General features: G+C 42.0%; 1 protein-coding gene across 5 annotated transcripts in view; it reads left to right on the top strand.

Annotated features, from left to right (window-relative positions):
• The window catches only part of LOC133551456 (rho guanine nucleotide exchange factor 28-like), a 93,258-nt gene that overhangs the window by 30,134 nt on the left and 37,380 nt on the right, over nucleotides 1-25,744 (top strand). For 4 of the 5 annotated variants that reach the window (XM_061898196.1, XM_061898189.1, XM_061898176.1 and 1 more), the window contains exons 7-11: nucleotides 2,525-2,726; nucleotides 2,891-2,966; nucleotides 3,305-3,351; nucleotides 7,794-7,866; nucleotides 24,779-24,900. In XM_061898196.1, the coding sequence (XP_061754180.1) occupies nucleotides 2,525-2,726; nucleotides 2,891-2,966; nucleotides 3,305-3,351; nucleotides 7,794-7,866; nucleotides 24,779-24,900 (520 nt within the window). Of the gene's footprint in view, nucleotides 1-2,524; nucleotides 2,727-2,890; nucleotides 2,967-3,304; nucleotides 3,352-7,793; nucleotides 7,867-12,305; nucleotides 12,514-24,778; nucleotides 24,901-25,744 lie in introns of those variants that run through there. The other variant, XM_061898205.1, reaches the window with a different exon arrangement.

The raw sequence follows: 25,744 nt of genomic DNA, 5'->3' as shown, positions 1-25,744 counted from the left end.
GTTTGACCTGTGAAGTCACTGACACTAAAGCAAACAGACACAAACACTCTTTACATTGGTATTTGTCCAGGTAATTTGCATTCTTAAGGAAATACTGTTACTGTGCATTTTCAGGGCTACTTTTTTGATACATTAAAACTGTAGAAAATACTACAGCTGTCAATAAATCTTTGCTACATAGACATGTTTACTTGACTTGAATAAATAGTCTTCTCCCGCATGAATTGAGAAGTAATCTTCAATTTGTGATAAAGAAGTTGTAGATGGCTGTAACTTAGTAACCCAAATTGTGATTGCAATTTGTCCACATGTACAGACATTCTTTATACCGTTTTATATGTATTGTTCTATTGTCTGTTCATAGAAGTTTATGTTTGCATTTGTTTTTTTTACAGTACTGTTATTATTATTGTTGTTGATACAGCTGTTGTTATGCCCATTGTCTTAAGTGTCTCCTTCGGTCGCTAAACCCCTTTGTCCTATTTCCTCTCTCGAGTTACCCTATGTCTCGCTACTCCGTCTCTCTATCTCAACCTAACGAGTCGAGACAGACAGCCACCCCACAGAGCCTGGGTTCTGTTCGAGGTTTCTTCCCTAGGGAGTTTTTCCTTGCCTCTGTTGCGAAGTGCTTACAACTGTGGGGTTCAGTTGGTTGTTTTAAATGTTAAAAGTGTGGTTTGAGGCCTGCTCCATGAGCGTAAAGTGCTTTGAGATTAATTCTGTTGTGAATTGGTGCAATATACAAACCCCGTTTCCATATGAGTTGGGAAATTGTGTTAGATGTAAATATAAATGGAATTTGCAAATCATTTTCAACCCATATTCAATTTAATATGCTACAAAGACAACATATTTCAAGTTAAAACTGATAAACTTTTTTTTTTTATATATATCATTAACTTTAGAATTTGATGCCAGCAACACGTGACAAAGAAGTTGGGAAAGGTGGCAATAAATACTGATAAAGTTGAGGAATGCTCATCAAACACTTATTTGGAACATTCCACAGGTGTGCAGGCTAATTGGGAACAGGTGGGTGCCATGATTGGGTATAAAAGCAGCTTCCATAAAATGCTAAGTAATTCACAAACAAGGATAGGGCGAGGGTCACCAATTTGTAAGCAAATGGTCCAACAGTTTTAGAACAACATTTCTCAATGAGCTATTGCTAGGAATTTAGTGATTTTGCCATCTACGGTCCGTAAAATCATCAAAAAGTTCAGAGAATCTGGAGAAATCACTGCACGTAAGCGATAATATTATGGCCCTTTGATCCCTCAGGCGGTACTGCATCAAACACCGACATCAGTGTTTAAAGGATATCACCACATGGGCTCAGGAACATTTCATAAAATCACTGTAAGTAATCACTGTTGGTCGCTACATCTAAAACTCTACTATGCACAGCGAAAGCCATTTATCAACAACACCAAGGAACGCCGCCGGCTTCGCTGGGCCCGAGCGCATCTAAGATGGACTGATGCAAAGTGGTAAAGTGTTCTGTGGTCTGACGAGTCCACATTTCAAATTATATTTGGAAACTGTGGACGTGGTGCCCTCCGGAACAAAGAGGAAAATAACCATCCGGATTGTTATGGGCGCAAAGTTCAAAAGCCAGCATCTGTGATGGTATGGGGGTGTATTAGTGCCTAAGGCATGGGTAATTTACACATCTGTGAGGGCACCATTAATGCTGAATGGTCCATACAGGTTTTGGATTAACATATGTTGTCATCCAAGCAACGTTATCATGGACGTCCCCGCTTATATCAGCAAAACAATCCCAAGCTACGTGTTACAACAGCGTGGCTTTGTAGTAAAAGAGTGCGGGTACTTTCCTGTCCCGCATGTGGTCCAGACAGGTCACCCATCAAAAATGTGTGGCGCATATTGAAGCGTAAAATACAACAGCGGAGGCCCCAGACTGTTGAACGACTGAAGCTCTACATAAAACAAGAATGGGAAAGAATTCCACTTTCAAAGCGTCAACAATTAGTTTCCTCAGTTCTCAAACGTTTATTGAGTGTTGTTAAAAGAAAATGTGACGTAACGCAGTGGTGAACATGCCCTTTCCCAACTACTTTGGCACGTGTTGCAGCCATGAAATTATAAGTTAATTATTATTTGCAAAAAAAAATAAAGTTTATGAGTTTGAACATCAAATATGTTGTCTTTGTAGTGCATTCAATAGAATATGGGTTGAAACGGATTTACAAATCATTCTATTCCGTTTATATTTACATCTAACACAATTTCCCAACTCATATGGAAACGGTGTATGTAAATAAAAAAAACTTTACTTGCTTTAACACTGACTTGACCATTAAGATGGTTTTGTATTGTGCATGCATGTTTATATTTACATCTAACACAATTTCCCAACTCATATGGAAACGGTGTATGTAAATAAAAAAAACTTTACTTGCTTTAACACTGACTTGACCATTAAGATGGTTTTGTATTGTGCATGCATTCTATGTTTTGTTTTCATTTTTCAACATTTAAAACTCTCATCTTGTGGTAGCCCACCCAACCCTCTAGCCACACCTCCTGCAGGACTATCTCAGGTCTGGGCAGACCGATCTCGCTTGCTCAGGTACTGTCATGATTCGGGAAATCTAACGCTGACTGTCCGGCAAAACCTGAAATTGAGCTCAGAGGATAGTCGCCATGCTGACATCCTGTTGCTCAGAAGAAAAATTAGAGATGCCAACTTCCTCAGAGAGGTCAGTGTCTGGTCCCCCCTCTCCCCCCTAATGTCTGAAAAATAATATTGGAACTGAAACACACTTTAAATGTTGACATTATTGGCTGTTTTTGGTTAATTGAGATCAAATTATATGTTACTAATCATGAGTTTTATATTCAAGGTGTAACTTTCCTCACTCAGGTTAAAGCACTAAAAAGAGATCACAATGAGACGTTTTTTGGCAAGGAACAATTGGTGGATGATCCTGCAGAAAATGGTATTTTATCACACTCATATCTCCATGCTTTGTCGGATTTCACCGGCTTTCAAAAACATGAAACGTAGCCTTAGCTGGTGGTCACTGACAACCTTAAATTAGTTTTTTCTGCTGGTGTAGTAATTCACCGACCTCATGTGGGATTTGGAAGTACTGCAAGTGGAAAATAAGATCAATTTAGAAAGGGGGACTGCAATTAAACTTGCTTTTCATTGCAATCACATGGTATGGTAGTAGGATCTGTCCTTGTTTAGGGTAAGCGCCCAGTTAGGTGGAAAATGTGATATTAACTGTAAATTATTGTACATCTGCAAAGTTAATCCATCTGCTTGTTTTAGGACTTTTTCCGGTTGTCAATGGAGTAAATTCAAGTGCAGATGATGAAGTGAGTATACTATTGCTATTTGGTGGATAATTAGGCCTAAAATAAAAAAACAAAATCTTTTTCATCAAATTTTTATGTGATATCACATCCATCCACAGTTTTCCAATAAAGTCAGTTCACAGTATACCACTGATTTTTAACTTATATTTTAAATATGTATGTGTAGGTGTATGGTAATCTTTGAAATAAAATTTTAATGTTCTTAATGGTGATATATGTCACCTGTGTAAAAACCCTGCATAAAGTAAAGTTACTTGTTGAAAGGGCCTGCCGCACATTATGGGGAAGAGGAATGCATTTGCAGGACAATATTTGTTACTGTAACTTGTGGTGTTTTATAGGTATTGCTGAAATTGAAAAATATAATTCAGTACAATTTTGTGAATCTTTTAGTAAGCCGCCATATGTACTGTTTAACATAGTCTGAAGTGAATTATATTTATATCGCACTTTTTCTCCAGTGACTCAAAGCGCTTTACAAAGTGAATCCCACTATCTACATCTTACACATTTAAAACAGGGTGGGTGGCACTGGGAGCTTGTGGGTAAAGCATCTTGCCAAAGGACACATTGACTGAGAATAGGATGGCGAAAGCGGGAATTCACACTTGTACCCTCTAGTTGCTGGCATGTCCGCTCTACCAACCGAGCCACGCCGCCTCGACACAGCATCTGCTTGATAAAATTTATTGTGTAAACAATTTATATTTGATTTACGGACCTAATCCAGTTCCAATTCTGGTTGTACGGTTATTAGTTAGTACGAATCATTGTTCCATTATTAAAAGGCAAGGCGTGATTGTGATACGGTGTCCCTCATTATCTCTCTCTCTCTCTCATGTGACTCCCCTGCCAACATGGCCACCAAATACAACTAGTCATGTGACTCTCCTGCCAACTTGGCCACCAAACCCAACTAGTCAAGTGTCTCCCCTGCAAACATGGCCGTCAAACCCAACTAGTCATGTGACTCCCCTGTCAACATGGCCACTAAACACAACTAGTCATGTGACTCTCTCGTACTATTCTTCTTTTTTTTTTTTTTTTTTTTTTTTTTTATGATTTGTCAAGGCATTCAATAAATCCCAGCTGGATTTAGAAGATGTTACGCTGTGTGGAAGCTGCAGTATGTTACAGCAGAATTTAGTTCGCAGCAAAGATTACCAATAAACCCTCAGAAAAGCCAAGTTATTTGTGTTCTTACACAAATTCCACAAGTTGTGGCTCCAGAACAAACAATTAAATGCATGATTTAAGCCAGTGGGTGGAAACGTATAGTTTTTTAAGTAATGTCACAACTCAAGTCAGTGGGTGAGGAGCCATTGTGGATTTGCAGCATTCATTACCATTGCCGTGAATGTCAATGGAACGATAAGGACAAAGTTAAAAATCAAGGACGATTCCACCTCATGTGACGCCAAAACACTTGTACAGAGTTGGTCTACTTGCAAATCATACTTTTACATACAGTAAGTATAAGTATACACTCATTTCTCTGTGGTGTATTTAATAATAGTAGTTTACCAAGTTCCATTCCACCTCAATCAATTCACCAAAAGTAGCCAACATGAAATACAGGTGCTGGTCATATTATTAGAATATCATGAAAAAGTTGATTTATTTCAGTAATTATATTCAGAACGTGAAACTTACATATTATATCAATTCATTACACACATAGTGATATGTGTGTAATGATTAGTACTGACAATTACTGAAAATCCCAAATTCAGTATCTCAGAAAATTAGAATATTAGTTACGACTAGTACCAAAAAATATTTTTTCGAAATGTGGGCCAACTGCAAAGTATGAACAAAGAAAGTTTCAGCATGTACGGCAATCAATACTTTTTTGCAGCTCCTTTTGCCTGCATTGCTGCAGCAATACGACGTAGCATGGAGTCGACTAGTCTGTTGCACTCCTCAGGTGTTATGAGAGCCCAGGTTGCTTTAATAGTGGCCTTCAGCTCTTCAGCATTGTTGGGTCTGGCATCTCGCATCTTCCGCTTCACAATACCCCATAGGTTTTCTATGGGGTTAAGGTCAGGTGAGTTTGCAGGCCAATCAAGAACAGGGATACCATGGTCCTTAAACGAGGTACTGGTAGATTTGGCACTGTGTGCAGGTGCCAAGTCATGTAAGAAAATGAAATCTTCACCTCCATAAAATTGGTCCGCGGTAGGCAGCATAAAGTGTTCTAAAACTTCCTGGTAGACTGCTGCATTGACCCTAGACCTCAGGAAACACAGTGGACCAACATCAGCAGATGACATGGCACCCCAGACCATTACCGATTGTGGAAATTTGACACTGGACTTCAGGCAACGTGGATTCTGTGCCTCTCCTGTCTTCCTCCAGACTGTGGGACCTTGATTTCCAAAGGAGATATGAAATCTACTTTCATCTGAAAACATAACTTTGGACCACTCAGCAGCACTCCAGTACTTTTTGTCTTGAGCCCTGGCGAGACGCTTTTGACGTTGTCTCTTATTCAGGAGTGGCTTTACACAAGGAATGCGACAGCTGAAGCCCATATCTTGCATACGTCGGTGCGTGGTGGTTCTTGAAGCACTGACTCCAGCTGCAGTCCACTCTTTGTGGATCTCCCACACATTTTTGAATCTGTTTTGTTTGACAATCCTCTCCAGGGCGCGGTTATCCCTCTTGCTTGTACACTTTTTTTCTACCACATCTCTGTCTTCCCTTCGCCTCTCTATTAATGTGCTTGTGCTTGGACACAGTGCACTGGGAACATCCAACCTCTTTGGCAATGACCTTTTGTGCCTTGCCCTCCTTCTTTAAAGTATCAATGGTCATCTTTTGGACAGTTGTCAAGTCAGCAGTCTTCCCCATGATTGTGTGTCATACAGGATCAAAACGAGAGACCATTTAAAGGCTTTTCCAGGTGTTTTGAGTTAGTTAGCTAATTAGAGTGTGGCACCAGGTATCTTCAATATATGACCTTTTCACCATATTATAATTTTTTGAGATGTTGAATTTAGGGTTTTCATTGGTTGTCAGCTATAATCATCTCCTTTTTGGCAAAAAACACTTGAAATTATCAGTCTGTTTGGAATGAATGTATACATTCTACAAGTTGGACTTTCTAAATGGAATTAATGAAATAAATCAACTTTTTCATGATATTCTAATAATATGACCAGCACCTGTACATGCCAGAAACAAAATGAGTGAAGCAAATTCAAATCAAACTTTTTGTCCTTTTAGACATTGGTTCTGTCTGCGTTCAAACATCTGACAGTCAAAAACACTGCACAAGTTAACAATTTAGCAGAAGTGCTAAGAATCTCTTTCAAAGACGATATGTTGTTGCGCTCTCATTTACCCTTTCTGGTTGGTGGCGTAAAGTGAAAACAATCGATAGAAAGCACTCTGCTTCCTTCTGCATAAAAACTTTGGGACATTGAGCATGAACACATTGGAATTCCATGAATAATCAGAAAAATTTCATATTTACCTTCATTTATTTCAAAGTTCCAAATAAATTTTAGACTTAGACAAACTTTATTGATCCACAAGGAAGATTCTTTGACACGCAGTAGCTCGAATGATGATGAAAATATCAGGAGCTACTGTTATCTGCTGCCGCTTTATCGGTGGCACCTCACAACAAAACCATGTAGTTGCAGTGCAGGCTAAAAAGTCTACAAAGAACACGGCAAAAACATAAAAACAAGAGGGCAACATTAAAGAACACAAAGGAAATTACCGATTTTCCTTCATGTCTTTATGCTTTTTTTGTCAGTATGGATGTGAGTGAAATGCGTCTTAAATTGTATTTATTATGGTCTTAAAAAGTTTTAGATTTGACTTGTTTCAGAGACTAATATAGCAGGAGAATGTGTCAAACACTCACTCAGGTGTCATTGGCCCATCCCTAGTGATTATTATTACACCCTGTGGCCTCACAAAAAAAACCCAAAGAAAAAGCAAAATCTGCCACTTGTGGTTGATTCTCACAGGACTGAAAATGTTTAGTTTTATTTGACTTTGGGGGATCTTATTTTTTAGTTGTGCAATTTTGAAAGGTCCACTGTATTTATTTCAGAAATCTCCTACCTCTGTTAAACCTGCATGAACATCTGCATTAGCTAGTGTAAAGTGCCACCACCTCACTGCCCATCAATGTGCCTCATTGTTTTGTGTCATTGTTCAGGTGATGGTGGCTCCACCTGGCAAAGTTTGCCTGCATGGCTTACTTTATGAGCATGTTTCATGTTTCTATGGGTCCTGTTATATGCGCTACAGATGGTTACCTAATTGATCTATTTTTCTGTCGCACACACAAGCCTCTGCCAAACACTTGTGTTTTTGTACTTAGCCAGAGTTGTTTTTTTTAAAGTGGAATGCTTGTAACCTGAAGGAAAAGTCTCACTGTGGAAATGTGCATGTTGCTGGCTAAACAGTTTTTCTCTGAGCAGGACTACGAGGAACCGCTAATGTTTTGCCTGAATCAGGAAGACCAAGAGGGCGAGCTGTTGCAGTCTGACTGCGGTGAGAAGCCCACTTTTACTACATTAAATGTGTTTGAATGTTTAAACAAACAAGGTTGCCTTACAGAATTAAACTTTTTTGGGAATACTCCATACCTTCATATTTAAGCTTGTGGTCCTCCCTCTCGCTGTGGATATTTTAAATGTGGTCATAGTTGTTTTAGGTGTCCCAAGTAGCGTTCAGTTATTTAATGAGCCCATCAGTATCTGCCTTCCCCATGAGTTGACGAGTCACATTTCATCCCCTGTCTTGCCTCCCTCCTCCTCCTTTAGAGTTTTTGGAGGCTTGTCACTCTGCTCAGAACAGCAAGGACACATGGAAGAGATCTTTTTAAAAATGGCGTACATAGAGCGCTCCTGATTCATCCCAGGCCTGCCAGCATGTTCTGAATCAGAAAAGAACCCCACAATGTGGCTGAAGTCCTAAAGGTGTCTTTGTATGGATCTCCTCTTAGACAGAGGGCTTTAAGAGTGAGAACATAGTGTGGGTTAATGATTGGCTTGATTTGCTGGAGTGTAAAATGATGGCTGAGTGCAAGAATTCTGCGGTTGCAAGCTGAGGCTTTGGGCAATGGACATCTGTAATCTTATTTCCTGTGTCTGGTGTTGTTTTCAATACTTTGTGGTTTTGCCATTTAGCTCCATGCATCTGTGTGCATCTGGGGATTAAGGATATTTCTTTGAACATTGCCTGAGACTTTAGCTAATACTCATACTGCCTTTAGTAGTTAAAATAAATTGTAAAAGTTGACTTTTTTGCAACCTCACATACAGTATGAAATGAAAAATAATCCGCTTTTATTCATGTAATGGCCTAATAAAATTCCTAGGCTTAAAGGGAAACTGCGCTTTTTTGGGTAATTTTGTCTATAATTCACAATCTTTATGACAGTTAAGAACACATACTTCTTTTTTAATGCATTCTAACTTGTAAATAAAGGTCCGCTTACAATGGAACCAATGGGAGCAATGATGTCATTGCGTTTATTCCTACCACGACAACCTCCAAATAAAAAAAGCGCCAACAATACTCAATTTACATTTCAAGACCTGAATATTAAGTAAGTATTAATGACATTGTTATAAGCGCCAACGTTAAGGACCTACATTCTGCGGCGCATTGATCAGAGAGGGGCTACTTCTTGATGCTGCTGTATTGACATCATCAGCTGGTGTGCTGCTGTCTCACCTCAAAGCTCTTGAAAGTTTCTTTTATACCAGTGATTCTCAAACACGGGCTCCATCTTGTGGTCCGCCAAAGAATCACCTCAATAATATACAGAGTGTTACTGTTCAAACTGTGTAATGTTACAGATGCCACAAATATTAAATATACTCATACTTGCCAACCCTCCCGGATTTTCCGGGAGACTCCCGAAATTCAGCGCCTCTCCCGAAAACATCCCGGGACAAATTTTCTCCTGAAATTCAGGCGGAGCAGGAGGCCACGCCCCCTCCAGCTCCATGAGAACCTGACTCAGCAATGTTGTGACCCTCTTAAACAGGACAATACAGCCATTTACTGTACATAGAATAGAATAGAATATAAATATATTCTACGTATATTCTACATTTAAGTGCGGTCAAGGAACATGCATTAGGGAGTCTGTTCTGAAGCCCACAGTAAAGAGACGTAACTTCATCGCGTCGCCTGGTTATTGACTCCAACCAACATATAACACCGTCGAACAGGCAAAATGAAGAAATTCGCTTGCAAGATCCAGAATGATTGGGAACAAGAATTTCAGTTTATCCAGGAGAGTTCGAAAAAGAAGGGGTATGTCGCCTGTAAATTTTGTAGAACAGACTTCTCCATTGAACACGGCAGCCGAACGGATATACTCACCCATGAACGGTCAACGAAGCACAAAGCGTCCGCAGCGCAGCATCGTTCACAACCCAGTGTTATGGGCCACCTCGCAAAATGGAGACCCAATGGTGTAACTTATGCTGAGACAAAGATGGCTATGCTGATAGCTGGAAGCAACATCCCGTTCTCCTTTGCGGGTGTCTACAACAAATCCGTTATATATGTTCCCGGATTCGGAGATCGCTCGTCAATCCGCAAATGGTAGAACAAAGGTTATTCAAATAGTGAAAGGTAAGTGTTGTTGTTTTTTTAAGTAACCAGCAAGCACAGTACAGTTAGTAGAACAACTGTGTTTTTATTACTGTGTATTTGACAGGTGCTGTTGGAAATGCAACTATTTATTTTATTCATATATATAATAAAATAAATATATATTGCTAGAATTCACTGAAAGTCAAGTATTTCATACATATATATATATATATATATATATATATTTATATATATATATGAAATACTCGAGTTGGTGAATTATACTCCTCCCCTCTTAACCACGCCCCCTGCCCCAACCACACCCACACCACGCCTCCGCCCCACCCCCGACCACATCCCTCTCCACCCCCACCTCCCGAAACCGGAGGTCTCAAGGTTGGCAAGTATCCTCTGCATCATTTTAATGAACATTTAGACCTACTACGCTGCTGTATTTTATTAATGGTCATCATGGGGGTACTTGGAAAATCAAATGTTTTCTGAAGTGGTACTTGGTGAAAAAAGTTTGAGAACCACTGTTCTAGATTATATATAAATCATGCCTCTCATCTTCAATGTAAAAATTATGTGGCCATAAACTGAAAAGTTGGTAAACTTTGACAGCCAGTTTAGACCTGGACAAGCGAAAGATGTTGGTTTGCAGTGGAACCCTCAAGTTGCTGCCACGGCCACCCTACCATCCAAGCCACGCCAACCCATTTTTAAATGGTTTAACATATCAAACACACAGCTTCCAGATCGAAGACTGTAAATGCCAGAACATTGATTACAAACAGGTTAAAAACACATTCTCTTGTTTTCCATGCCTCCTCACACTCCCACCTGTGCCCTTCCAATGCCCCCAAAATTCAAATACCCAACCCAAAACAGACACAGACACACGGAGGCGCATACACACACAAACACAGATTATTTACTCAGGGCCAACACATGGACGGACAACCAATCACACTCATTTTTAAACACTGGGGCCAATTTAGTGTTGTCACTTAACCTATCCCCAGGTGCAAGTCATTGATTCCATCAAATTCCCATCTCACTAGGTTAGCATTTTAATTGGAACAGGCAAATAAGACTTCTTAAAGGCTCTGCTCAATATAACTAAAGAGAGGAGTCATGGTTGTACATGTGTGTTTGGGAGGGAGAATGCAGGGTTAGAGTGCTCTGATGGGGAAACTGGGTATAGGATGTGAAACAGAGGCTGATTGTGGCTGAATGGGGGGTTCCCAAGGCCTTTCCAAAAGTTGTTTCCAGCAGTTTATCGAGCTCCCCGGAGAGAAGGGAGTGGAGAGGTGTGAGAATGGTGTGTCAGTGGAACAGAAAGAGAGACTTTATGATATGGATAGGTTGGCAAAGTGACAACAGATGATGACTGTACTGCCAGCAATGCTAACAAGAGTTGCTGACCCTGGCTGAGGGATCTAATTGGAGGGCGGAAAAAAAGGATTAATCTTCACACAAAGCCAGCATTAATCTGCGCCTACAGTACAGTGCCAAAGCTCCACTCCACCCCACACCCTTACCCTCATGCACCCGGACAAACTCTCATACGTTCACACTGCGTTACTGGGGTGCATTCTGTCCTCAGTTATCTCATATGATTTTTGTATCACAATGCAGCATTTACATGCTTTCTCTACATGTCATTATGCCATTATATCCCTGCTGCCCATCTGTGAATCCCTGATGCTGTAAACGGGGCCCTGAAGTGGAGTAGAAGGGGGTGGAAATGACATAAAGAGTGAAGAAGAGTGAAGAAGAAAACAGCCATTGCTCTCAACGTTGTCTCCATGGTGAGTCTGCTGGCCAAGCAAATTGCACCGTCCCTTGCTGTCCACATGTAGTTGCATGGCATAACATGCACAAAACTATTAAGTGATTCAAAGCGACTTGGAAGGCAACATTTAGACTGGAGTTAATGACTTTGAAGTCTGTGTACAGCGTTACAGCCTAGCGTATCTTTGAGACAATCATGAACGCACAGGGTTAATAATTTCTCCAGTGTCTGAGAGTCACCTCCACAAGGCTGTCTGCGCTCTTGTTTGTCTTCTCTGAAGGTTCTGAAGTCACCCCTGTGTTTGATTTTCTCTCTCCCTCCTTCAGTCACTCTTTCTGGCGAGTAAATGGCCTCCTTTGCTTGCGTGTGCCAGGATAGCCTCTCATTTCCCTGCTCCATCCAAACTGTGTGTGGCACAGGAGTGAAAAGGCATAGGGATCCAAACTTGGATAAGATTTAGGAAAGTCTGAAAGAAATTGCTGAGAGAGAGAGGACAGGAGTTGACTCTGTCTCTGTTGGACAGTTTGGAAAAGGGAAGGGGAGGGCTTTGGGGGGAGGGGTCACAAGGGGAGACAGGGGGAACATGCTGGCTCTCTCCTAAAGTGTCAGAGTGGGGCTTTGCAAAAAGGAACGATTGTTGGGGCAAATGGATGTAAACTAACTTCTTATTACACATCTCGAATTGTTTGAAGGAGAGCACATCATGGATTCAGACTCAGACTCTCCCTTTAACTACTCATGGCCCTCTTTTCCAAGGATGAGGAGGCGTAAGAATTCTTTCAAAAAAGGTAACCAAGTGTTGTACCGCAGAAATGTGATAACCGATCATCGTTGACATGTAATGTCACATGCATTGACATAAAAAATTGATTATCTTCCATATCAAATGTTTACGTTAGTGAGGTGTAGTATTTAGAATGTTTCCTAATGACTTGTTTCCTAAAGTTTCATAGTTCAACTGCTGCAAATGTAGAAGACGTTAATCATTTCAACCCATTAAGTGGGATTCAAACTGTTGCCATCACAAATACTTGTTCACAGACTCTTACCCACAGCGAGATAATTGTTTGTTTGCCAGTGATGTAACCTGATATCTGACAGTATGTTGTGTGGAATGTCAATGTCCTCACTAGGCTGATTGAGTGCTTTGGGACTTTCAACATTTTCCGGACACATTGTTGTTTGCTTGAATGACCCTCCTCCCCAAAAAGTTCTGCAGGTTCATGTGTTTATCATGAGCCTGAGACAAGTTTGATTTGCACCTTGTATCTATTTCGTATATATGCTGATACCAAATAAAGTTGGCCAAGAAGAGCTAAGAGTTAAGAAGTGTGAAAAAGCATACACGGACAAAGCAAAAACTCAAGTTACTGCTATCTATTTCTGTGTCATGGCATTCTTCCAACACTCTTTCACTCAAATTTGACCATAAACCTCAGCAACATAATCCCAGTTATTGCCTCCTAATTAAGATTGACACTGGCAAATTTGATTGGCGCCGCTTGCCTGTATTACCAGGCCAAAGACCAAAATGAACTCTACCATGGAACCTACCATATAAAGCCATGGGCTTACTTGAATTTTAAGTGGACCTCGCTTATATAATATATAGCACAGTGTCCAACGTTTAGATAGTGAATATAATCAGCTGTGAAAAGAGTCTTTGAGATGAGAAATCCATACATTTGGCATAATCAGTAATTGCATTTTAATAATTTCTTAAAGGAGCCATGTGTAGTAATTTCATGTCAAGTTATCATTAAATGGCCCTGATATATCAAAATGCATTAATAAATTATGTTCTTTTCGAATACCTCTATAATTGATAACAGAATTTCAGCCGTGATATGCTCATTTCAAAATTAGATTTACAGCCCTGAAATCTTGTTATTGTTTTCATTTTGATTTCCCGCCCTCGAAACAATTAGAAGGCCTGTGGGTGTGTCACTACTTAGTGCCCTAGTAGTTAGTGTCCACCCTCAGATCTGTAGGTTGTGAGTTCAAACCCCGGTCGAGTCATACCAAAGACTATAAAAATGGGATCCATTACCTCCCTGCTTGGCACTCAGAATCAATGGTTGGAATTGGGGATTAAATCACCAAAAATGATTCCAGGGTTCGGCCACTGCTGCTGCCCACTCCCCCCCTCACCTCCCAGGGGGTGATAAAGGGTGATGGGTCAAATGCAAAGAATAATTTCGCCACACCTAGTGTGTGTGTGTGTGTGACAATCCTTTACTTTACATCCAGGTTCCAAGTTACGCACTGCCATTTTTGTCTAGCTACGGCCACTGGTAAAGTTACTAAACATGTCAGACCTTGGTAAATGAAAGTCAGGAACAAAACGAGGATTTGAATCGGGGAGCCTTTGAACGGTGGAGACGGTTGAAGCGGGGATGGATTTTTTCATTTTACGCCACATTTGCTAATTTCCTCCTTGATAAGCAAGTAAGGCATTTACGTTTTCTTATTACTTGAGGAAATGAGTTCCAACATTAGCACAGCTGTCATGGCAATGTGAAATGTATGGAGACAGCCAAATCACATGATAAAAGAATTCCACATTCGTGTTTGCATATTGTGGACTATATGTACCAAGTTATAAGGCAATCTTAAACTTTTCAAACAGTTGCCTATAGGCATACCTTGTTATATGTCTCCTCTTTAGTTTTGGTCGTACATTAGGCTGCTAAGCATGCTCTACTTATGTTCACCAGTATTGCTCGCGTCGTTTGTAGTTCGTTTCAGTCTTTGTTTTCTGATACTACTGACAATAGCCATATGAGGGAGCGGCATGGCGTAGTGGGTAGAGGGGCCGTGCCAGAAACCTGAGGGTTGCAGGTTCGCTTCCCACCTATGGACATCCAAATCGCTGCCGTTGTGTCCTTGGGCAGGACACTTCACCCTTGCCCCCCAGTGCCGCTTACACTGGTGAATGAATGATGAATGAATGATTGGTGGTGGTCGGAGGGGCCGTAGGCGCAAACTGGCAGCCACGCTTCCGTCAGTGTACCCAAGGGCAGCTGTGACTACAGATGTAGCTTACCACCACCAGGGGTGAATGAATGATGGGTTCCAACTTCTTTGTGAGCGCTTTGAGTAACTAACAATAGAAAAGCGCGATATAAATCTAATCCATTATTATTATTATTATTATGATTGACATCTGTTGTGATATTTTACGCAGGCATGACGTACATCTTCTTGAAAATATCCTAATTTCTGTGTAAAATGTGTTGGTTAGAGATTTTTTATTGACAAAACGCTTGTCTATTCAACTATTATGGTCCCAGCACCTTAACCCCTAGTAAGAGGCAGTGGAAGTTTGAAGATCCTTGGAGTAGCCCAGTTGATCAAGCTGGATTCGGCTGTGTATCTAGCAACCTCATTCAGGGAGAGTAAGTGGGACTACAGAAGTTTGACCGTGATTGCAGTAACATTTCTGGCCACATTTTTACATAAGGCTCCTTTAAATACGAAATATTATTGTGCATGTTTAATCAACTGACTTTGAATCACACTAAAATAATGATATTACATTGTAAATGTACACACTGCTACGAAGACCAGTTAATTAATAGTTGATTGACTAGAAAACATTACTGGACCTAACCACAACATAATTATAAGTGGATATTAAAACATTTTTTAGGTCATAATATATTTGAAAAGACTTCAGGAGAGGTGCAGCAATGTAGAAAAATCAAGAAAACAGATATTTTTAAACGTGTTACATGTCAAAGACTTAATCAATAAACTAATATTTTCATTGCTGAACAACACAGTCTGGTACAAAGACAATCTCAACAGTCCAGTTGCAACTGATTTATTGCCTTGAGAACTCCAGTAAATCAGTTTTTCGGAAAATGAGGCTCCAACTGTATTATGTTCTCTGAGGGGAGCATCACTCCACCACACTTTCGACACACATGTTATCGGGGAAATAAATAAATATTAGAAGACTGACACTGTTTACATGCTAGCGATGAACTTTTTCACAAATACTGTATAAACTTTGTATGGTAGCAGTTTTCAGGTGGGAAGGCCTACATGTTTATTTCTAGAATATAAAGTCTAATAGTTGCTTACATAAGCTTAGCTTGGGTCAGCTGAAATGTAAATGAAACAGTAACATGAATTGTAATGCTTGGACCGACTGCAGGTGTCGTAACTCACGGTGGGTTTGTTTTTTTTGGTGGAAATTTATTTGTACTGTTTGAATAGCTCTATATAAACCCTGGAGTGAAATAATTATCGTGGGGTAATAACTCCCCTTAGCTTTGATTCTTCTATCCATTTTTAGACTGGGTTTATTATTTTACTCCCCAGCGTTTTTGTCAGATGCTTAAAAAATGACATCATACAATGGAAATCAGAACCAAGCAAAGATGAGTCATGTTTTTTCTGCTCACAATAACTGGACAGGTATAACTGTTTATGTTGAACTTTTGCCATTTGAAGAGAGAAAACCTTGAGAAACAACCCTTGTCACAGACCTGCCTCACTCTTTTCCACCCTGCCTACATTTTCGATGTCTCCCTCCCAGGAGTGTGCATGGGTTGAGAGGTCACTCGCTACTTTTAACTGCACTGGTCTGGAAACCTGCCACTGACTGCTGTCTTTGTCTTGTTTTCTGCAAGAGCCCGACAATCTTCGTTCTCTGCGCGCTGCAGTTGTAGAGGGCCAGTGCTTACTCAGGGACAGGCTGTAATATCACATAGTACATCTTTTTGAGCACAATCCTATGCAAATAGGCTGACACGCTGATTTGTTTTTCTTACAACTCACTTTGAAATGGCAACTTGCAAACATCGCTCAATAGTGTTTGGTAACATGAACTCCCCGCTTCTCTGTTATTCCTCGTAACTAATGTTAAACACAGATCCCAGTGGCTGACAGTAATGATAGCTGAGGTGGTGTTTAATGGGTCAGAGGTGTCAGAATGATCCTGTCTGTAGCAGCCAGCTGTGGCTTTGAACCTGTCCCAGAATTTGAACTATTATCAATCATCAATCAATCAATGTTTATTTATATAGCCCTAAATCACCTGTGTCTCAAAGGGCTGTTAGACTCCTCTGTCAGGTTTCTGAAGTGGGTTTATATGTTACTCACTTTCAAACAATGCTTGACCTTTGTTCAAAGTCTGCTGCTCCCTGGATTTTGATTCACACTTGTACAAGAGAAAGCAGATATGTGTTTAGATTCAGGTCTTTATGTAGTTCATACTTGTAAATGGTACACCAAAAGTTTGACATTCTATGCTAATTTCCGCTGCAATTATTTAGTATCTGTTTGGGTTTGGGACAAATTGTGTGGTCCCTGAGTTACTGCAGTGGTTTGGAAGTTCAGTTCAGGGTAGTGTAGTCTCTGTATATCGTACAGATGTGTGACTTAGGTCTCTACCTACACTTTTGACAAAAAAGGGACCATGCAAGAATCATCTGGTTCCCTCATCAATGTCAGCTTGAGTTCTTGTGGGTTTTTAGATTTATTGGATGCGCAGCCGACAGGAAACAGCTATTATGCTGGTTTGATTTATTCTATATAGTTTGACTTCTTTCCTTTTAGTGTGCTGTGCTAGCACTTTGGAAGTACAAACCATCCGGTTTTTGCTGTTTAAGGAATTTGAATATCTCAGTGTTTGTGCAACCCTGGATGGCATGTGACAATGACAATGTCTAAGTTAAGGAGGTTGTCGCTACCGGTTAGCGTGATCAGCGCTGTGCTGCACTGTTGAATAATGTTGTTAGTAGATATGTAACAATATCAAAATCTCACGGTACGATATGATCATGGTACTAAGGCTATGGTACAATATTATTTTTGTTGCATGTGTCCCTGCCACAAATGAAGTGGCTAAGAATGTTGAGGATGAACACACTCACCGTAACACAAACATAATGCCAAAATGTTGTAACCTTATTTATTACTACAAACAAGATATATATATATATATATATATATATATATATATATATCTCCTCTCTGACCTGCAACCTTATCGTGGTAGAGGAGTTTGCATGTCCCGATGATCCTAGGAGCTATGTTGTCCGGGGGCATAAAGCCCCCTGGTAGGGTCTCCCAAGGCAAACAGGTTCTAGGTGAGGGATCAGACAAAGAGCAGCTCGAAGACCTTTATGAAGAAGAAAAAGCATGGACCCAGATTTCCCTCGCCCGGACGCGGGTCACCGGGGCCCCCCTCTGGAGCCAGGCCCGATGGCGAGCGCCTGGTGGCCGGGCCTGTTCCCATGGGGCCCGGCCGGGCACAGGCCGAAGAGGCAACGTGGGTCACCCCTCCAATGGGCTCACCACCCATAGCAGGGGCCATAGAGGTCGGGTGCAATGTGAGCTGGGCGGCAGCCGAAGGCAGGGCACTTGGCAGTCCGATCCTCGGCTACAGAAGCTAGCTCTTGGGACGTGGAACGTCACTACACTGGGGGGGAAAGAGCCTGAGCTAGTGCGCGAAGTCGAGAAATTCCGGCGGGATATAGTCGGACTCACTTCGACACACAGCAAGGGCTCTGGAACCACTTCACTCGAGAGGGATTGGACCCTCTTCCACTCTGGCGTTGCCGGCAGTGAGAGGCGACGGGCCGGGGTGGCAATTCTTGTTTCTCCCCAGCTCAAAGCCTGTACGTTGGAGTTCAACCCGGTGGACGAAAGGGTAGCATCCCTCCGCCTTCGGGTGGGGGGACGGGTCCTGACTGTTGTTTGTGCTTACGCACCAAACAGCAGTTCAGAGTACCCACCCTTTTTGGGAACACTCGAGGGAGTACTGGAAAGTGCTCCCCCGGGTGATTCCCTTTTCCTACTGGGAGACTTCAACGCTCACGTTGGCAACGACAGTGAAACCTGGAGAGGCGTGATTGGGAAGAATGGCCGCCCGGATCTGAACCCGAGTGGTGTTTTGTTATTGGACTTTTGTGCTCGTCACAGTTTGTCCATAACAAACACCATGTTCAAACATAAGGGTGTCCATATGTGCACTTGGCACCAGGACACCCTAGGCCGCAGTTCCATGATCGACTTTGTAGTTGTGTCATCGGATTTGCGGCCTCATGTTATGGACACTCGGGTGAAGAGAGGGGCGGAGCTTTCTACCGATCACCACCTGGTGGGGAGTTTGCTGCGATGGTGGGGGAGGATGCCGGACAGACCTGGCAGGCCCAAACAAATTGTGAGGGTCTGCTGGGAACGTCTGGCAGAGTCTCCTGTCAGACAAAGTTTCAATTCCCACCTCCGGAAGAACTTTGAACATGTCACGAAGGAGGTGCTGGACATTGAGTCCGAGTGGACCATGTTCTGCACCTCTATTGTCGAGGCGTCAGATCGGAGCTGTGGCCGCAAGGTAGTTGGTGCCTGTCGGGGCGGCAATCCTAAAACCCCTTGGTGGACACCAGCGGTGAGGGATGCCGTCAAGCTGAAGAAGGAGTCCTATCGGGCCCTTTTGGCTCATAGGACTCCGGAGGCAGTGGACAGGTACCGACAGGCCAAGCGGTGTGCAGCTTCAGCGGTCGCGGAGGCAAAAACTCGGACATGGGAGGAGTTCGGGGAAGCCATGGAAAACGACTTCTGGACCACCGTCCGCCGCCTCAGGAAGGGGAAGCAGTGCACTATCAACACCGTGTATGGTGCGGATGGTGTTCTGCTGACCTCAACAGCGGATGTTGTGGATCGGTGGAAGGAATACTTCGAAGACCTCCTCAATCCTACCAACACGTGTTCCTATGAGGAAGCAGTGCCTGGGGAATCTGTGGTGGACTCTCCTATTTCTGGGGCTGAGGTCGCTGAGGTAGTTAAAAAGCTCCTCGGTGGCGAAGCCCCAGGGGTGGACGTGATCCGCCCGGAGTTCCTTAAGGCTCTGGATGCTGTGGGGCTGTCTTGGTTGACAAGACTTTGCAGCATCGCGTGGACATCGGGCGCGGTACCTCTGGATTGGCAGACCGGGGTGGTGGTTCATCTCTTTAAGAAGGGGGACCGGAGGGTGTGTTCCAACTATCGTGGGATCACACTCCTCAGCCTTCCCGGTAAGGTTTATTCAGGCGTACTGGAGAGGAGGCTACGCCGTATAGTCGAACCTTGGATTCAGGAGGAACAGTGTGGTTTTCGTCCTGGTCGTGGAACTGTGGACCAGCTCTATACTCTCGGCAGGGTTCTTGAGGGTGCATGGGAGTTTGCCCAACCAGTCTACATGTGCTTTGTGGACTTGGAGAAGGCATTCGACCGTGTCCCTCGGGAAGTCCTGTGGGGAGTGCTCAGAGAGTATGGGGTATCGGACTGTCTTATTGTGGCGGTCCGCTCCCTGTACGATCAGTGCCAGAGCTTGGTCCGCATTGCCGGCAGTAAGTCGAACACATTTCCAGTGAGGGTTGGACTCCGCCAAGGCTGTCCTTTGTCACCGATTCTGTTCATAACTTTTATGGACAGAATTTCTAGGCGCAGTCAAGGCGTTGAGTGGTTCCGGTTTGGTAACCGCAGGATTAGGTCTCTGCTTTTTGCAGATGATGTGGTCCTGATGGCTTCATCTGACCGGGATCTTCAGCTCTTGCTGGATCGGTTCGCAGCCGAGTGTGAAGCGACCGGAATGAGAATCAGCACCTCCAAGTCTGAGTCCATAGTTCTCGCCCGGAAAAGGGTGGAATGCCATCTCCGGGTTGGGGAGGACACCCTGCCCCATGTGGAGGAGTTCAAGTACCTAGGAGTCTTGTTCACGAGTGAGGGAAGAGTGGATCGTGAGATCGACAGGCGGATCGGTAAGGCGTCTTCAGTAATGCGGACGTTGTACCGATCCGTTGTGGTGAAGAAGGAGCTGAGCCGGAAGGCAAAGCTCTCAATTTACTGGTCGATCTACGTTCCCATCCTCACCTATGGTCATGAGCTTTGGGTCATGACCGAAAGGATAAGATCACGGGTACAAGCGGCCGAAATGAGTTTCCTCCGCCGTTTGGCGGGGTTCTCCCTTAGAGATAGGGTGAAAAGCTCTGCCATCCGGGAGGAACTCAAAGTAAAGCCGCTGCTCCTTCACATCGAGAGGAGCCAGATGAGGTGGTTCGGGCATCTGGTCAGGATTCCACCCGAACGCCTCCCTAGGGAGGTGTTTAGGGCACGTCCAACCGGTAGGAGGCCACGGGGAAGACCCAGGACACGTTGGGAAGACTATGTCTCCCGGCTGGCCTGGGAACGCCTCGGGATCCCCCGGGAAGAGCTAGACGAAGTGGCTGGGGAGAGGGAAGTCTGGGTTTCCCTGCTTAGGCTGTTGCCCCCGCGACCCGACCTCGGATAAGCGGAAGATGATGGATGGATGGATGGATATATATATATATATATATATATATATATATATATATATATATATATATATATATATATGAGGTGGCGACTTGTCCAGGGTGTACCCCGCCTTCCACCCGATTGTAGCTGAGATAGGCGCCAGCGCCCCCCGCGACCCCAAAAGGGCATAAGCGGTAGAAAATGGATGGATATATATATATATATATATATATATATATATATATATATATATATATATATATATATATACAGTGGGGCAAAAAAGTATTTAGTCAGCCACCGATTGTGCAAGTTCTCTCACTTAAAATGATGACAGAGGTCTGTAATTTTCATCATAGGTACACTTCAACTGTGAGAGACAGAATGTGAAAAAAAAATTCACATTGTAGGAATTTTAAAGAATTTATTCGTAAATTACGGTGGAAAATAAGTATTTGGTCAACTATTCAAAGCTCTCACAGATGCAAGGAGGTTTTGGCTCAAAATTTCTTGATACATGGCCCCATTCATTATTTCCTTAACACATATCAATCGTCGTGTCCCCTTAGCAGAAAAACAGCTCCAAAGCATGATGTTTCCACCCCCATGCTTCACAGTAGGTATGGTGTTCTTGGGATGCAACTCAGTATTCTTCTTCCTCCAAACACGACGAGTTGAGTTTATACCAAAATGGATACATGGATGGTACAGCAGAGGATTGGGAGAATGTCATGTGGTCAGATGAAACCAAAATATAACTTTTCGTTTCATCTGCCAACTCCGGGCCTGGCCCCAGGGGGGGGGCCCGGTGACCCGCATCCGGGCAAGGGAAATCTGAGTCCCGGTTTTTGCATTTCCATAGAAGTCTTCGAGCTGCTATTTGTCTGATCCCTCACCTAGTACCTGTTTGTCTTGGGAGACCCTACCAGGGGGCATGCAAGCCCCAGGACAACATAGCTCCTCGGATCATTGGGACACGCAAACACCTCTACCACGATAAGGTGGCAGCTCAGAGAGGAGTTATGTAAATACAAATTAATGCTTGGCCTCGCTGGCGTCCAATATCGTTTTTGGTTGATGTTTTATCTCATAGCTTCTCATATCACTTGTGTTCCCTGCACTGCAATGTCACCAAACTTTTTTTTTGTCCATGCTGCTTCCCAGCGCATTTCCTACTTACAAACCCCGTTTCCATATGAGTTGGGAAATTGTGTTGGATGTAAATATAAACGGAATACAATGATTTGCAAAGCCTTTTCAACCTATATTCAATTGAATGCACTACAAAGACAATATATTTGATGTTCAAACTCATAAACTTTATTTTTTTTTTGCAAATAATTAACTTAGAATGTCATGGCTGCAGCACGTGCCAAAGTAGTTGGGAAAGGGCATGCTCACCACTGTGTTTGATCACCTTTTCTTTTGACAACACTCAATAAACGTTTGGGAACTGACAAACCTAATTGTTGAAGCTTTGAAAGTGGAATTCTTTCCCATTCTTGTTTTATGTAGAGCTTCAGTCGTTCAACAGTTCGGGGTCTCCGCTGTCGTATTTTACGCTTCATAATGCGCCACACATTTTCGATGGGAGACAGGTCTGGACTGCAGGCGGGCCAGGAAAGTACCCGCACTCTTTTTTTTTTTACGAAGCCACGCTGTTGTAACACGTGATGAATGTGGCTTGGCATTGTCTTGCTGAAAAAGCTGGCTCTTAAATGGCAGCATATGTTGTTCCAAAACCTGTATGTAACTTTCAGCATTTATGGTGCCTTCACAGAAGTGTAAGTTACCCATGCCTTGGGCACTAATGCACCCCCATGTTTTTTTAACTTTGCGTCGATAACAGTTCATACTTCCCATTTGGTCCGGATGACACGATGTTGAATATTTCCAAAAACAATTTGATATTTGGACTTGTCAGACCACAGAACACTTTTCCACTTTGCATCAGTCCATCTTAGATGATCTCGGGCCCAGAGAAGCTGGCGGAATTTCTGAATGTTGTTAATAACTTTCGCTTTGCATAGTAGAGCTTTAACTAGCACTTACAAATGTAGCAACGAACTGTATTTAGTGACAGTGGTTTTCTGAAGTGTTCCTGAGCCCATGTGGTGATATCTTTTAGAGATTGATGGCATTTTTTAGACAGTGGATCGAAGGTCACGGTCATTCAATGTTGGTTTCCGGCCATGCTTTTACGTGGAGTGATTTCTCCAGATTCTTTGAACCTTGTGATGATATTATGGACTGTAGATGTTGAAATCCCTAAATTTCTTGCAATTGCACTTTGAGAAACGTTGTTCTTAAACTGTTTGACAATTTGCTCACGCAGTTGTGGACAAAGAGGTGTACCTCGCCCCATCCTTTCTTGTGAAAGACTGAGCATTCTGGGGGAAGCTGTTTTTTTACCTAAGCATGGCACCCACCTGTTCCCAATTAACCTGCACACATGTGGGATGTTCCAAATAAGTGTTTGATGAGCATTTCTCAACTTTTTCAGTATATATTACCACCTTTCCCAACTTTTTTGTCACGTGTTGCTGGCATCAAATTCTAAAGTTAATGATTATTTACCAAAAAAAAAAATGTTTATCAGTTTGAACATCAAATATGTTGTCTTTGTAGCATATCCAACTGAATATGGGTTGAAAATGATTTGCAAATCAATGTATTCCGTTTATATTTAAATCTAACACTATTTCCCAACTCATATGGAAACGGGGTTTGTAAAACCTAAATAACAAATCCCTTTAAGTCATGAGTTGTAAAAAATGTGGGTCAAAACATCAAAACTTTTGACCGCCTTTTTATGTTGTAGTACGCAGACCTAAGAAGTTCTGTTTCGCCAGGGTTTGGTTTTTTCTGTCTAAAATGTCAGAAAAAACAATCCTTTCTCTCCCCGTTGCGACTTCCCACACACACACAGGGAATTTGGGGAGATTCAGTTTATTTTTCCGACTGGCCAATTCAAAAGTGCCAGATAAAAAACTAGACTGAACGATACCATCACATGTCACGGTATTATTGTGAGGATTTTGATAGTGTTTGACAATTACAATACATTTATCTGTCTACTAGCTAAAAATTGTTTTTTTTCTCGTGAATGCCTCATTGAATGTGAAATTCCTGCTCCTCACTACACTTTGCATTCACTAGAAACATTGCTAGTGACCAGCTTTTCCAATCAGTAATGCAGTTAACTTGAATAGTAATATTAGTTTGAAAAAGCTGCTTGTTCTGACAGCAACAGTCAATATTGAGACACATGCTCAACTGTTGACCATCGTATTATTGCATTATAGTAGATAAGTATTTTTCTAAGAGTGAATTAAATACAAGGATGAACTAAAACTTAATTCTTCCATGAAACAGTATTGTATAGACACTTTGTTTTGTATAGAGAAACACACCAGAGTGAGCTCTGTGTGTTTTAAGAGCAGCATGTTTTTGCATCGCTAAACCAGACTTTTACTCACAGTGGCTCTACTGTGTAAGGTTCCCCTCAATGCTACTGTGTGCACACTGAAAGTTATCTTCTCGCTTTACTGCCACATTGCAAGCAGGTCGGGAGGGGGGAGAAACAAGCATACAGATGCCCATGCACAACGTTGGACACACCCTTTCACGTTTGTGTGCAAAGAGTTCTCGAGAAAAACACACACACGCATATAGAGTCTTGACACACAGAGTTGGCCAGGTCACTTCCTGTATTTGTGAGGGGTTAATCTTTGTTGCTGTAGCAACCAAATAATAATATTGAAAATTTTCCCTACCCCACAGAAAAGAGCCAGTCGATTGGAGAAAGCCAGGCCTCATCCCCGACTCTGGCTGCTGCTGCCAGGCTGTCAGCAATGATTCACGGCAAAGATAGAGGTTATACCAACGCCATGTTAGTAGACCAGGTAAGTAGGGGGCTAAAAAATGTATTGAAATTTAAGTCTCTCATTTTTTTGGGGATGCAAGAGATGAGATGATGTATCTGTGTGTTTGAGATCGGATGATGGAGGGAAAAATACATATTTCAACAAATCTTTGTGGAAGATTGTGGTAATGTGTATTCTACAGCCAGTGATTGAGCACAGACCTCCACCAAGGCCAAACTATTAAACTATTGTGCAAAATAATCTTTTAAATTATATATCAACAGTAATGAGTGATGCTCCAGCAACACTTTAGCAACACTGAACTTGAGTTAAATCTATCATCTTTGCTACACTGAGACAAGAGGTGTACTTATGACGTCATAATTGAAAACATTATTTTCTAATTAGGGCTGCAGCGAGCATTTCAAACGGTCACAATTTCCTTTTTCCTCCGTTTCACTCATTAAAGGATTAAACGAATGAACAGATTATAAATCAAAGCTTTTTTCTAATCGAATTTTTCGATTAATCGTTGCAGCCCTGTTTGACCCACTCTTAGCTACATGAGTTTGTCCCTTTATATACGCCTACCACTTCACAGTGGACAACTTTGTACAGGAAAAAAAAAAAAATAATAAAACTGTTTCGCTACATATCTTAAAATATTGGCTGGCACTCTGCAAACTACGACATGACAGCTATAAGTTCATTTTTCTTCTTTGATAAGTAGGTTAATTTAGCATGATGTTTCTGTTAAAAATTACTGTAACAATAGGCTTGTTAAAGTACCAGTTGAGTGGAAAAACAAGTTGCTTCCATATTGACGCGATTATCATATGTATATATATATATATATATATATACATATATATATATATATATA

The sequence above is a fragment of the Nerophis ophidion genome, linkage group LG01 (assembly GCF_033978795.1).
Source record: "Nerophis ophidion isolate RoL-2023_Sa linkage group LG01, RoL_Noph_v1.0, whole genome shotgun sequence".
NCBI classification, from domain to species: domain Eukaryota; kingdom Metazoa; phylum Chordata; class Actinopteri; order Syngnathiformes; family Syngnathidae; genus Nerophis; species Nerophis ophidion.
This window is presented reverse-complemented; position numbering and strand designations above follow the sequence as displayed.